Source organism: Neodiprion pinetum, chromosome 1 (genome assembly GCF_021155775.2).
Source record: "Neodiprion pinetum isolate iyNeoPine1 chromosome 1, iyNeoPine1.2, whole genome shotgun sequence".
In the NCBI taxonomy this organism is placed as follows: Eukaryota; Metazoa; Arthropoda; class Insecta; order Hymenoptera; family Diprionidae; genus Neodiprion; species Neodiprion pinetum.
In genome coordinates this window covers 6,559,562-6,574,287 of record NC_060232.1, presented here as the reverse complement: position 1 = coordinate 6,574,287, position 14,726 = coordinate 6,559,562, and the positions used below count along the sequence as shown (strand labels likewise).

The following is a 14,726-nucleotide window of genomic DNA, read 5'->3' as shown; positions in this document are numbered from 1 at the left end:
TGATTTACGTACTATTTTCGTAATGTAAATAATTGATTTATATATAATCCACGATCGGATAATTTATCGAATCAGCGGTGTAATTTAATAAGACCGTGGCTTACATCACTCCGTAATTAAAATCTGCGAGTAGCTCGTTCTTATCTAATTTCTTTACTTCCCTCGTCTTTGCTTTTACGATACGACGGTGCGCGTATTATCAGGTGGATATCAACGTACAAATTTGATATGAATAATCTCGCCCTAATTGTTGTATAGTATACAGAGTTGCGCAGTTTGTTAGTAATCGGATTTAAGATTAGAGCGACGATGACTGCTACTTATATCTCCGTTATATCTTTGGGATATAGTTGCGGATATGTCAACTGTAACAATCAGGGCTACGTATAATCTGGGATATCGGTATTAGGCTTAATAAATCCAGGCCAAATCACCGCACGATATTATTATAATAGAATCTATCGAAACTCTAATATTATAGTCATGTATATATATTTATATTGTACAACAGTTTCGTTGCTGGTGTTTCAAATACACGCAATAAAATATTTTCATTTCGACTGCAATAAAACACTCGCGTAATCCATTGTTATATCTTACAGTATGCTTGTATTTAAATTTTTCAAAAATAGGTAAATAAACAAATAAACAATCGACGAATCTCAAAATTTTTACCCAAGCATCTTTGCGTCTTTAATAACGCGAGCATCATTGGTGGGAGCAAACCTGCGGAGGATTCACGATGTTTATCGCCGCAGATGACTAATCGCGCGAACAAATACGTATGATGATAAAAACGCGTCATTCCTTCATTCAGAATTCATCCGCGCGCGTCGTCAAAATACGTTCCGTGACTTATACATGTAAATACGCAGTTTTGCAAAGTTTAAAAAAAAAAAAAAAAAAAAAAAAATTCCCCAGCACGTGAAATTTTTCGTATACAAGATCGTACCGCATTTACGCTTGAAGCGTATGAATCAACTTTTCGCATATATTAATACCGTTAAAATTCATTCCAATCGAATATCGTTAACATTTTCCTTCAGGTTTATATTCTAATTGATTGTATTGTATAGCCTACCGTATAAAATACATATCGTACGTACCGTTTTATAGATCAGGTACGCACAGGTATAGGTATGCATGCATATATGTATAATAACGTAACGTGTAACGTCGCTTCGTCGGCAAAATTCTCGTTGGCACAGATTCACCGGCTGGAAACCTTAGGGAGCGACGGTTACGATGCTATGCGATGCAATACCGTACATGTATACCTGACCGGCAGAGGCTTCTTCTTCCTCCTAGAGATTTATTCGCCTGTGTTAGAAGTGTCGCGAAGTCTGTGTGTGCAATTTGCACTTTCGACATTGCTTAATAGGCTGCAATGAAAAACGCGAGATGCGTACAATTACGTATAAATGTATATGCCTGCATATTCGAATTCTGATCGTTTGATCGCCCAGTTTATTTGTTTATTTCTTTCTTTCTTTTTTCCTGATAAACGACGTGCAGTTAAATTACAAATTTATATTTCAACGACGGTATCGTTCGACTTGAGATAACTAGACACGGTATTAATTGAATCACAGTTGTTATCTAATTTTTTTTTTTTTTTTTTTTCGATCAATATCAGTCATCGATATTTCGTTAGTTGATATAGTAAGAGCATCGTGTAAAATTGACGCATCTTTGCGACAAGTCTTGCGCTGTGGAAAAATAAGTTAAATCGTGCAATTATTGTTACGTAACGGAAGAGAACCTGTTTTTCATCCTCGCGTTCGATTGATGGCAATTGAAAATATCACTCGGACGTTTATGTAACGCTATGTTCTACTCTTCTCTTATTTTTATCAAGAATAATCTATTTTCTGCCGCTTCTACGTCTTGTCGTTTATCGATTAATTCGAAAATTGTAACGAGGACGATTATCGCTCACCGGATACATCGGTCATCTCGCAATCCAACAAAAACTACTACAGTGTTTATAATACGCAACTTTGCATTATTCTATACCGCGTTCCTGCGTAATAAATACTGCACACGTACATACAGCTAATGCGACTGTTAAATTTAGGTAACAGGTGAATATATCCGTACATATATATATATATATATAAATATATATATGTATATGTATATATGTATACACGTATAACGTGTAACTATACGAGGCTGACGTAATTACGTTACGTACGAAGAGGGCTTGCCGCTTTTGTCGTACATAGCCAACTAAATTGGCATAGAAACGGCACAACCAATATTAGACGAGTGTACGTCAGGGAACTCGATTATCCTGTCCATCGTTACGACAAAAAAATAAAAAATAAACAATAAAAACTACACGCGCACGTTCTCTCCATTCGAGTTTCCCCGAATTGATAATTGTGAAAGATCTTTCGTTGCTTCTCGTAATTGATTTATTTTTTTGATTAACTTTTTTTTTATCCAACATGTAATAAATTATAAAAGATACAAACACTACGGTACTTATCTAAATCGTCACGCTCGGACGTCATCGTTATATATATATGTATATACATCGCAAAACAATAACGAAATCAATGGACGAATTGCAGTAGTGGAATCTTTGATAAGTGACCTAAATAACGATTGCGCCAACTGTAGGAAACGAAACGTGAAAACGATAAAGCGATAAGCCGATAAACGTCGATGGCGTACAATTGTGTAGGTATATAAATATGTATAGTACGGATGGATACGCGAGGCGTATGCGACTGCGGTTAATATCCGGAAAAATCATCCAGGTATCATATAATGTGATACTTGGCATCGGGGTATACATGTACATATAAGAGCCTATAACTCTACTGAACTTTGGCATTGGCACACATTGAAGTAAGTATATGACTGGCGAACAATTACTTATTGATCGATTGGTCCTTTACATAATTGATTACGCACCGCCGGATGTGTGCAACGGTATTTCTTTCATTGCCGGATCGAAAAATCAATCAGCTATGTTCTTACACAATTTGTATTCTTTGTCTGTGCCCTCGGTTGTTTTTTATTTTTCTTTCTTTGCACACTGAGAGAAATTTTTAGTTCCGGTTACCGCTCAGTCTTTAACTATTTTCATTTTTTACCACAATCGACGAAATATAGTTCTAGGTAGAAAATGAAAATTAGTTTTCTAGCTGTTACCGGAAAGTCTAGTATCCGTTACTGTTCTTTCTCATCACGATCACCGTTGCTATATTTTCTTGCAACTGTTGCGAAAATTTAACGCTTGTGCAAGAATAAATTGACGTTAAAGCCTTGTTTAGCTAAAAAAGTAAAGTAAACCTCAGAAACTGATTTTGCGTTGCAATTACGAAAAAAGGATCGACGGTAGCGCAAAATGGTTACGCGTACCTCGTTTTACGCAATTCCAACAATATTCAAACAGTTTTTTTTAACGATAACCGTTTTAGCGAATTTTTCTAGTTACTGTAACAAATGAAATTTTTCTCAGTAAATTAATTCCGCATGCAGTATCAGAAAAATTGAATATTTTATTTCAAAATTTAAGTCGAAAATATTGTATCAAGTGACGAAAAAAAATGTTGTCCAAATTTCAGCTCTTAATATTAATATTTACAGGTGCTACATCGCGATTTTCTATTTCCCATTGAAACAACATGGGAAAAATTTGTTTTAAACTTTGTAATTTTATAACTCGTTAATGCGTTAGCGTACCGATAAGACAAGAGCGTATTTTGATAGGGAATCTAACGCTCTACAAAAAAAGGTCTGTTATCGTTTTATGACTGATCCACTCTTTCGAAAGATATTCAAGGGCCTGAAATACCCTTTGACCTTGAATAACTTTTTAAAGAGTAGATTCATCATAAAATGATAAGATATTTTTTCCTTGTAGAGTGTTAAATTTCCCACAAAAATACGTTCTGGTCTTATCGGTACGCTAATGCATTAACGAGTTATAAAATTACAAAGTTAAAAAAAAAAATTCCCCATGTTATTTACCTCGGAATTAGCAAATCGCGACGAGGCATCTCTAAATGTTAATATCAAGAGTTGAAACGTGGACAGCGTCATTTTTTCGTCATTTTGAACAATATTTTCGAATCGAATATTGAACAAAAAACTAATAGATTTTTGTTGATACAGTCTAATGGACACACACACGTACATATTCGAAAGTTATATTTATTTTTTCTGCAAATCCTTAATTTACGTTACGGTCGAGATTATAAATATTGTTATTTGTAAGGTTTTCGCAGCGTGAGAAGAATAATTGTCAAATTTACTTTTTACTTACTTTGCAAACGTTCCTTAGGTACAAATTCAAGTTAATTTTTGCAAGTAGAAAATTAAGCGAGAAATTCTACTCTCGAACAGATATATATTATACACGCAGGGTGTCTGTCTGTCTATCCAATTAGCATACAAGTGTGTAGCATTATACTTTGGAACAACCGTCTCGCACGCAATTGTAAGCCGTACGTGGCACGATGGCTATGCATATTATTCTCACCTAAATACACGCTGCACCATTGTTATACAGGCATCCACCGACACGTTGCTTTATTATTTGAAATATACTTTTTATTTATCGAACTGCACAATACCGAGGCCGTCAATTTCTGGCGGAATATTTTTTCAACCATGTGCTGCGTATATTAGCGATGACGTGATTCTTCATATTACGTTATATACCTATGTATAACTAATGGAGCTACATACGTCATACGTATCCGATACGATATCCGTAAAAAAAAACGCGGTTTCTCCCATGATTTTAAAACCCCCCGTGTTTATTACAAGTTATAAACCATCATCTTATGATTTACGTTTATATGCAGGTATATCATATATACATATATATGTATAATTAAAGGTAAAAATAAATATTCCGTCTGTTTATGCCTCAGATTCAGAGACGAAATTATGCAAAGTTATTATCGTACCATTTGAAATAACTCGCGATATCGCGACTAGTCGTGTTTCGCCATTCGTCAATTTCTCTTATACCTAATACAACATGTATTGTATTATTGTTCCTGATACCGCGACGTATTGTATTTAAACAGAACTTATATTTATACATAGACCCAGCGATAAATGGATTATTTTACATATTCGCCTGTATACCGAGTCAATATTCGTCTTGGATTTCAGCGGTCGACCCGTACGGTTGGATTAAAAACTTCCGGAGCGAATCAGGGCAGGGAAACTGTAGAGGCTTGAAAAAAAAATTTACATAGTCGGATATATTTCGTATAATACACGGGTGTAAAACCCGCTTTTATGCATCTATATAATATATACATATTATATATATATATATATAGGATAGGGAAAACGTGGAGCAGCAATAAACCGCCTCTCCTCCTCACCTTTGATTATAAATAGAAAGTGAAAGACTGGTAAGATGTCGCGTAATTCTCACGGTCGTTAGTCTTTGCCCATCGATATGTTGTACACATATGTATACGTGATACACTGCGTTATTGCTGACCCGTCCATTCCCGATATTCTCCTATTCGGTGATTTTTATAGCCACGCATATTTTCGTATAATACGTGAATTTATTTTATCCCGGAGGCGGTTACCACAGAAATTTTTACCAACCGGCCTGACACAATTGTGTGTCGTTTCACCTAAACCCTTCGCTGTCACGTTTCACGTAACGACGTATAATTTTCGTCATTCCTTCGATTTTCATACTCTGTATGTTTCAGTTTCGGTTGTTCGTAGGTACGAATATAATCGTATTTATCACACGGATGTTATAATTTATACGCGAGGCAAAACAAGTCTCTCTCTCTTTTTTTTTCCTTTTTTTATGACAGGTGAGCGATATATTGTGGAATATTCTGTAGACAAACGTTTAATGTTATGAGAGGTAAGTTGAAGAATTATAAAAATATTTGTATTCGATCGAATTATATACTTCGATTTTTGCATAATATTTGCACACTTGCGCGATCAAGTCGTCGAATTCAGCATTGGAGATGCATAAATTATTTCGTTTATTCAATTGACGCGGTCATTTGTTGAATCAATTGCATGTATTATATATGAATCTTATAATTATAATGTCATTCATTCTATTGTTTTACAAATGTTGTAACGCGAATATTCACTGGGTTTTTTTAAGGTATCGGTCCGAGAATTGCACGCGAAAATCGAGTGATATTCAACCGATATGCGGATATCATATGTTCAATAAGTTGCCAATACCTTCATATGAATCTAGTGCATGAAAACATGTGAATAATTATGGAGTGTTGTTGTATTTGTACTTTAAATTTCATATCTTCCGGTTGTAACTTCCGAGTGACGTTTGTACGTATATAAGCGTTAAAATCGATGCTTTGCGAGCCAACGTTTACTCTCTAGCGTTATTAATGTGTACACAGTATGCATGTGTACACGGCAATACGTGTATACCTGGTACATTCTACATCGTGTGGATGATTTGCGTATGTTTGTACAACATTTTGTGTGCATGGCACTATCGGTAGAATGTTAAAACAGGTGTTCTTTTCTCCGGCACAGCTGGTATACAATCACTTTTATCACTATTTGTGTACTTTTTTTTTAAAAAATACAGTTACTGCTCGTTACTTTTTCCAGCAAATTTTCACTTGAGTTTCGTGCAGAAGAAAATTTGGTTGCATAATTTTTTTTTTTTCACGCGATATTCACTTGACAAGATTTTGTTTTTTTTGAGTATTATAGTAATTTTCAGCATAAAAATTAGCTTCGGTTTGATTTTGGAAAATCAAGTATGATCGCATTGTTCGTTCTTTCTTTATCGAAAAGTTTTTCCCGGGAGGACAGTAAGTTCATAAATCAGATTTACTCTTCACTTGTAATTCATACGAACGTGCTGACGAAGAAAAGAAATTTTACCCTATAAATTTGATGCTTTTCAAAAGTTTCTTCTACATGTAATCTATAATCTATAATTGAAAAAACAGAAAGTACATGTATACATGTTTATTATCCCACATGACACCGTTGGTTGTATGTAGAACAATCCAATTAATCATACACCAAACACTGTGCAGGCTTCCGATTACTTAGAATTCTTTACAGTTTACTCGAAATAAAATTGATGTGTGGTATAATACTTCTTGCTATACTATCGAAGAAAATATCAAGTTTGGATGTCGACCAGACGGCGCCGTACTTTGGCTCCTTGGCTCGTTCGGAACATAAAGTACAAATGTATATACGTAGGGTTGGATATATAGGCATCTTATGTACCGACATACGGCTCGTCACATGCGGAAGTAAAAAGAAGGGGGAAGCAGAAGAATTTCTGTACATGCTTAATAGGTACAAAGATCGACGCTTTCGTTTCGCGTGCTCCGATATGTAATCAGGTCGGAACGCATATTTGTAATTGCAAGTTTTCGATACCGCTATCTTATTTTTATAATCGCCGGATGGTGAGGGAAGGGTATTGATAATCTAAATAGAGAATTTCGAACAGATTTTGCAGTTGCTTGGGCTGTCATCTTGAATTTTTGGAGGAATTTGTTTTCGTCTTTTTCAAACTCTTGACTAAAAATGGTCACGTCTCTGCGATTCATATTTTGCGTTTTACAACTAAACAATGAATTCAAAATGGCGGCCGAAGCTACTGTAGAATCTGATTGAAATTCTGCACTTGAACTGTCAACTCCCGCCCGTCTCCAAAAAAAAAAAAACATTAGAAATGCAAAATAGTTGCATCGAAAAATTGCAATTTCAAATGTTCTTTTTTCATTGTACATACACAGCAACTGGGCTATAAAGCTCAGAATTTTGAAAAGGTAATCAAAGGTTGTCCTGCAAATATTTAGTAAAATTTTTGATATGCTTCAAAATCTAATAACAACGAGACTTCGTTACAATTTGAGTGTGATGAGCGCGAATTGATCGGCGTGTTCCTCTTGCAGCTTCCTATTATACCGACTGGTTTAAGTATCATATTCCGACTAATTCAGTCATTTCGCATTATTCTCTGAAGGTTTTCGCCCCGATCCGCCAAAGAGAGGATCTTTAGAGAGCGACTGAGTGAGAGATAGCTAGAGAGAGAGTTCAGAGAGAGAGAGAGGGAGAGATAATCAAAAAATCAGTCGCCCGACTTGTATGGTATTGATTTCCTGCCCTCTCCTCTCTCTCTCTCTCTCTCTTTCGAGTGTACAAGAGTAGCGTAGCCTCTCTCCTCCTCCTCCTCTACCTCCTCGTCCTCCTCGGCTTGCCACCAGCCGCAGCGAGATGAGAAGTTGCGGCGCCATTGCGGATCAACAGCTGCCTGCGTGACAGTTGAAAGTGAGGTTAGGTTCACCCTCCGGCAAGTTACGGTTTCGCATAGGTTTAGAAACCACTCTGTCAACACGTTTATGTCTCATTCTCGTCCAATAATACACGTCTTAATATTCTCAAAAAACAATTATTCTGTAAATGTGGCTCGTTTATCGGTCCGTCAAATGCCATTCAAGATTATCTGAACCGTTTGTTCAATGATTTGGCGACTGAGCGAACAAATCGATGAATTTATCAATGAATGCGTACGGCAAAATTAGGATGCCTTATTAATCTAATATATTCCACTGGGAATGGAAAATTCGTCATCGCAGGTCAAAGCTTACTCGCATCTATAAACAATCAAACACTGGATCTATTCTGAGATGGTAATTGGTCGGTTTTGATAATAGAGTGCACGAAGATAAAAATTGCCTCGGACTTGACAATCAGAGCGGAATTGTATGTCGATCAATGGTTCAAAGTCAGGGAGTCAAATGTCATTTGTCGGGAAACCAGACTTGCGTAATTCTGGCTTTGACATATCTTATTTTGTTTTATTGTGTTTTGAAAATAGATTGCCAAGGTTGAAGTACATCACGTTAACGTGTTAAAGTATTTTCAATTAATTGGAATTGCTATTTTGCAATCTTAGAATAGTGCGCAGTACAGTAAACGTTGAAATACGGCTCCATCGGAGCAAATCATGCACATTTTTAGCTATTAAAAAACCTTTGAGAAATTCGACGGTAGCAAAATAGTAATTTACTTCGTCACTGTGTCATTGCGAATTTTAACAGTGAGGTTTCAATAGAAAATGCTGGGTAGTTGACTAAGAATTAAAATTGACTAGTAGAAATAAAAACTTTCATCGTACCTTTATCAATGATTAAAATTTCAAATATAATGACAATTCTTTGCTCTATTGAATAAGAAAAGTGTCCAATTACCAAAGGAAATTTTCGACAATGCTCTAAATTGTTGTATACCTTGATTGTAAATTTACCTAACCATCCTGATTATTTCGATGTCTTTCTTCTTTCAGCTGAATGAGGCTGATGGAACCATTGGGTGTGGCTCCGGAAGTTGTGGAGCTTGGGACATTGAAACGATGGTCAGACTATCCTGTCCAGCACCGATTCACTGATTATTCTAACTCCCAAGGGGAGCCTGCTCACCATCCGGCAAGTCCGTTTCCGTGCCAGCCACTGCTCAACAATAAAATTGCACTATGGTAAACGGAGGATTTTCACAATTTGTTCCTTTCAATATTTATTTACAATATTTTTCTGGCGGTACCGCATAACCGTGTCTCACATGATTCTTAAAAGTATCACGTAAAGTGCTAGTAGACTGTAACTATTCTTTGTCTATAGTAAAAATTGCTTATTACAGGACCGGAGACATTTCCGTACTCCAGATGGATTCCATCGTCAATTCTACAAATGAGACGATGGATGATTACAGTCCTGTATGCCAATCGATATTTGCTCGAGCAGGATCTGCTTTGAAAGAAGAAATTTACGACGAAGTTAAAGGTACTGTCATCGAAACATTAAATTTACAGATATTCTGTATACAATAACAATCGATTTCCACTGTCACATCTTTTTTCTAATTCTTCAACATTAGAACTTTCATACTCCGGGCTTGGTAAAAAGATTTTTTTATGAAATGTACTGATATATATTGGCTTATTTTTATTTTTAACACCATTCCAAACAATGCAGACATTTGTTTGTTCATTTTTCTCGTCGTGTAAATCTGGAAGAACTGATCTTGAAGAGGTTCGACAAATGGGCAATATTTATCAGCAGTTGGAGAATGGTTATAAGATCGTTCTTGTTGGTCAATCAGTTTTTACAAATACTTTATGAAAAAATTTTGAACAACTTGTTTTACTAGCAGTAAAGTCAGTCATAACTAATCTAAGCTTCATTCTAATTAATCAAGCAATCAGTGGCCTACTCTAATTTTATACGCTTGTATGACCGATGTAATATTTTCAGAGTGGGATCATAATCCTTAAGAGCCAATGTCCAATTATAGCCCAGTTACATAGCTACTCATTATTACTGATGTACAAATCACTTTGCTTAATTTTGCGAATAGATTCCAACTCGTTCACAGAATTAAAAAAAATAAAACCTGATTCGTGTCCTTTTTAATATTCATCAACGCGTGTTGATAAAAATTAATTAATTTTACAGTCATATCTGTAGTCAACTGGTATTCAAGTTTGTCCTTTTCTTCTATAGTTTATCTAGTGATTGAACTTCTAAACTCTTTGGTAAAACAGTGGTAAGAATGACTCGAAAACGCTGGAAAATATTTTGCTAAAGTCACTCAAAATCTAATTTTCATAAATTTGCTTATCAGAATCGCTGAATAGCCTAAATTCTTTCAACTGGCAAACCCAAGACAGGACTGATTTTTATTTTTCTTGCACTCAATCTTTCATCAACTGAATGATAAATTACTTGATAATTGAGATAGAGTATTTCCCATGAAACATAAACGTTCTTTTTGCTTTCTTTGCTCACTCAGTTCAGTTCGGTAGAATGAGATGATGGCATATCTCTATGTTTGACTTTTAAATTCTGCAACTTACTGTTTTTCCCTTATGCAGAGTGTAAGACGGGAGAAGTGCGAACTACACAGGGTCACAAACTGCCGTCCCGGTACATCATACACACAGTTGGTCCCATCTACAACATCAAATATCAAACTGCAGCTCAAAATACGTTACATTGTTGTTACAGGTAGGTTTTTCTTTTACACATCCAAAAATACGATCAATAATGTACGTTTTCTCTCTCATTATTATCGATTTTTTATCTTCATATTCTCGTCTTTTCGTTTGTTTCAGAAACGTTTTACACAAAGCGAGGGAGCTCGGCTTACATAGTATAGCTTTGCCAGTGATCAATTCCGTGAGACGAAATTATCCACCCGATGCTGGGGCACATATTGCGCTTAGTAAGTAGATGTCATCTGCCACTTGAAGAAAAGCAATTTAAAAATCACTAACAAGACTTTCTCACGAATTATTCGGTTAATGTTTTGTATATATATATATATATATATTTCTTAGATAAAATAGTAAGCCAGCTTATGGTCCTTCAACGAAGTCTATTTGAAAAAAAAAATTGAATTTAATACATGCTTTCTAATTTTCTACTCAACAGGAACAGTGAGAAGATTCTTGGAGCAATACAGCGATACGATAGCCTGCATAGTTTTTGTATTAGAGGCCTGTGATCTAGGAATTTACGAGGTACTCTTACCGCATTATTTTCCGAGGACACCTGCGGAACAGGAAAACGCTCGCTGGCAACTTCCAAGTGATATCGGTGGAATGGACGGCGAACCTCTGCTACCGGATCGACAGATCCGAATTATTGACAATCCGCAACACGCATTGCACGGTAATTGATCTGAAAACAATGCATTAATCAGTGAAACAGTACAAACTTACTTAAATAGCTCAATTTCTACGTATTTTTGGAACGCTTTACCATTTAACATTCGTACACAAGTAAGAAAAACAGGATCCAATAATGATAACAGATCTTGTTCGAGGAACAGATGAAATCTTATCTATGCTAAGTATTTTCATTTTTTTCCCACCAAGCTTTTCTCCGAATTCACAGACTAAGATGTCTATCCGTATTGATGTTATCAATCTGGTTGGCTGACGCATTGATAAGATTATAGGTTTATATAAGGAGGTTGGCAGTGACCAATCGTCAATCCCTGTTGAAATCACACCTCAGTAACGCTTTGTGTGAAATTTATAGATTTCTTTGTGTCGACATGTCGGTAAAAAGTGAAGAAAATATATCTGAAAGCGGCATTTCAGAGGAAAAGTTTTGTGAAGATAGTGTTGACGTTGTTGTCAGTGTTACCAAAGATGTTAGCGATGTATTTGGAAGAGAGTCAGTTACAGCAGCTGGCGTGTCCAAGAACATTAACGTTTCGAACGGAATCTCAGAAAATCAGCTTGATAATTTGAATTATATTGATACTTTACCTGAAATTCATGACAAGCCACTCGATCTGTCCAAAGAAATGAATATCCCACCCGCGAACTGTAGCGATGTAGTCGATGCTACTAAAGACGTGAAAGTTTTGCCTGAAAATATCAAAATGTTACGTAACGGAAAAAAAGTTCAATTTTCATCAGGTAGATTTTTGACTAACTTTCTATGGTATTTATTTTACGTTGTGACTATGTTCAAATTTAAGTATGTTAAGTAAGTCTGCTAGATGCATTAAATTTTTGTGCTCAAACATCGAGATTCTGTTATCACTTCGAATACTTATCATTTCAGAGATGGCGAAATTATCGTGAAAAAAAATTTCCGACAACTTGTCATCAATGTATCATAGACAAATTTGAAAAGAGCGTCAGTAATCTTTATATTTTATTTCCGAAACACTCGCTTTCAATTTGAAGTTTCTTTCGAACATTGCTTTGCGTCAAATAGAAACTTTATCATTCTTTCTTAGTGTAATTTCTTGAAATAATGCAGTAGAATCAAAATCAAGAAGTCAAAATTAATGTGTATCCGTTGAAAACTGTATTTCAATTAGGAAATCCGTTCTTACTCAAGATTTCTGTAACTGAACTTGGACAGGCAAAAAATAATACTCCTCTTACTGTAATTGGAATTCGATAAGTAGACAGATGAACTCGACAAACCATCCTCGAATCCAGATTCAAACAATATTGTGATCACAAAATTTCTCTGACCCATAGAGAACGTGAAAAGAACAAAAAAAAATCGATTTTGTACGTTTAAGAGGAATTTGAATTCTTGGTGTCCATACCTTAACGAAGTTTTTGTTACATTATTTAGGCGATGAAACCGTGGAGATATCCAACCAACTAGAGACTTCGGTCAGCCTGGGTGAACATGCATTTACGCAGATGCAAGGCGACTTGGACAGACAACGGCTCCTTGGTGAAAGGCCGCTTGCAGATCCGCTAGCCGACATCATGCTGAAGCAAATGCAAGAAAAAGAGCGGTAAGTCAGTTCTCTGGTTACGTATCACGTTTCATGTACACAGTGATTCCGGCCCGAATTTAAAGCATATTGGGAAAAAAAAGAAGAAAACAATTTGATGAAGATACAGTTCCGGATAAATGAGAAAAACTTTTGTCAAAGTGTTTTGAAAGTGTTGCAATTGAAGAAAATCGTTAATTATAATTATCAATCGTTTAATAAATTGTTTTCACGCAAAGTTGGACGAGGAATGAAATTTTTGGCGTACGTACACCAGTAATAAAAAAAAAAGAAAAAAAAAATGAAAGCTTATTCGTCGATTAAATCAAACTTTTAGCCGGTAATTATAAAATCATTTCGTGATCCGGGTTTATTTAAAGAAATCATTTTCAAGGAATATGATAAAAAGTTGAACCAATTTATCTTGGAACCTGTCGTCGTTTTCTTTGATTCATTGAATATTACCAATGAAATTGTATACGTTGTAAAAAAGGAAAAATTTTACCTAATGAAAAATTGTTTTCTCGAACATTGTTTACGAAATTAAAATACTTGACACACACACACACATACGCACGCACGCATACACGAATTATCCGGATTTGGCAATCTACGCTAAATATAAACGGTTTTTTCGTGCCATCGTTCCAATTTCAAAGTTCCTCCACGTGCGGATGCGGAAACATTAATGAGAGAACTAATGTGTACCTATGCGCATGGACACTTGAGTGTTCAATAAAAATTTCTCAATATCCCGACTGAATGAAAATTTTTGTAGAAACGAGAATTTAGTGCCTTTCAAAAATTCTGATCTAAAAAGACTATCGAATGTATACATATATATATATGTATAGTTTTTTTTTTTTTGTAAATCTTCTTACCGATCGACCACCACGTCAGACGTTGCCCGAAACTTATAAATATGCTCTATCGTAAACAGTTAAAATTATATCACGTACGTTTAATTTTTCCGTGAGTCTGAAATCCTGTCGCGGTAAAAATAACTTTTACTTACCGCTTTTATCACACGATTTTCTTCATGGGTATGAAATTTTTTATAGAAATATTTTGACAGTCTTGAACAGTCTGCGAAGCTTTTGTAGTACACTTGATCAAAGTTAGTCGAAAACTGGAATGCTTTCAAATTTGCGGAATAATTAATGGCCGGCTCGTGTTTTACATTAGCAAATAAATTATAAGAATATTGTAAAACACCTGTGATTCTTTAGCTATCTTCTCTTGACGTCAAACAAAGATAACGGTCACACGACAGTTGTCTTGTGACGCAAATTAACGAAGATAGTAATAATAATTTAAATCGTATCATCTGTTTCAACACGACTTCACAAGCACTCTAATTACCATCGTCAGACTCGTAAGCAAATTCATTCTGCTGTTAGTAATTGTTAGTAATTTAATAGTGATAATTATTAGTATTTCATAGAATTATA

General features: G+C 35.4%; 1 protein-coding gene and 1 long non-coding RNA gene across 2 annotated transcripts in view; one reads left to right on the top strand and one right to left on the bottom strand.

Moving 5' to 3' along the window:
• Positions 1–14,726, top strand: part of Gdap2 (ganglioside induced differentiation associated protein 2) — a 45,159-nt gene that overhangs the window by 2,591 nt on the left and 27,842 nt on the right. Inside the window, exons 2-7 of the mRNA XM_046631658.2 lie at positions 9,311–9,499; positions 9,661–9,803; positions 10,895–11,027; positions 11,135–11,244; positions 11,454–11,693; positions 13,128–13,296. Of these exons, the coding sequence (XP_046487614.1) occupies positions 9,315–9,499; positions 9,661–9,803; positions 10,895–11,027; positions 11,135–11,244; positions 11,454–11,693; positions 13,128–13,296 (980 nt within the window). The 5' untranslated portion in view covers positions 9,311–9,314. The remainder of the gene's footprint in view (positions 1–9,310; positions 9,500–9,660; positions 9,804–10,894; positions 11,028–11,134; positions 11,245–11,453; positions 11,694–13,127; positions 13,297–14,726) is intronic.
• LOC124221621 (uncharacterized) lies at positions 11,596–13,289 on the bottom strand. Its single transcript, XR_006883843.2, has 3 exons — positions 13,099–13,289; positions 12,299–12,400; positions 11,596–11,702 (listed from the first exon to the last, which is right to left on the bottom strand). It is a non-coding gene; the product is annotated as an uncharacterized lncRNA (long non-coding RNA).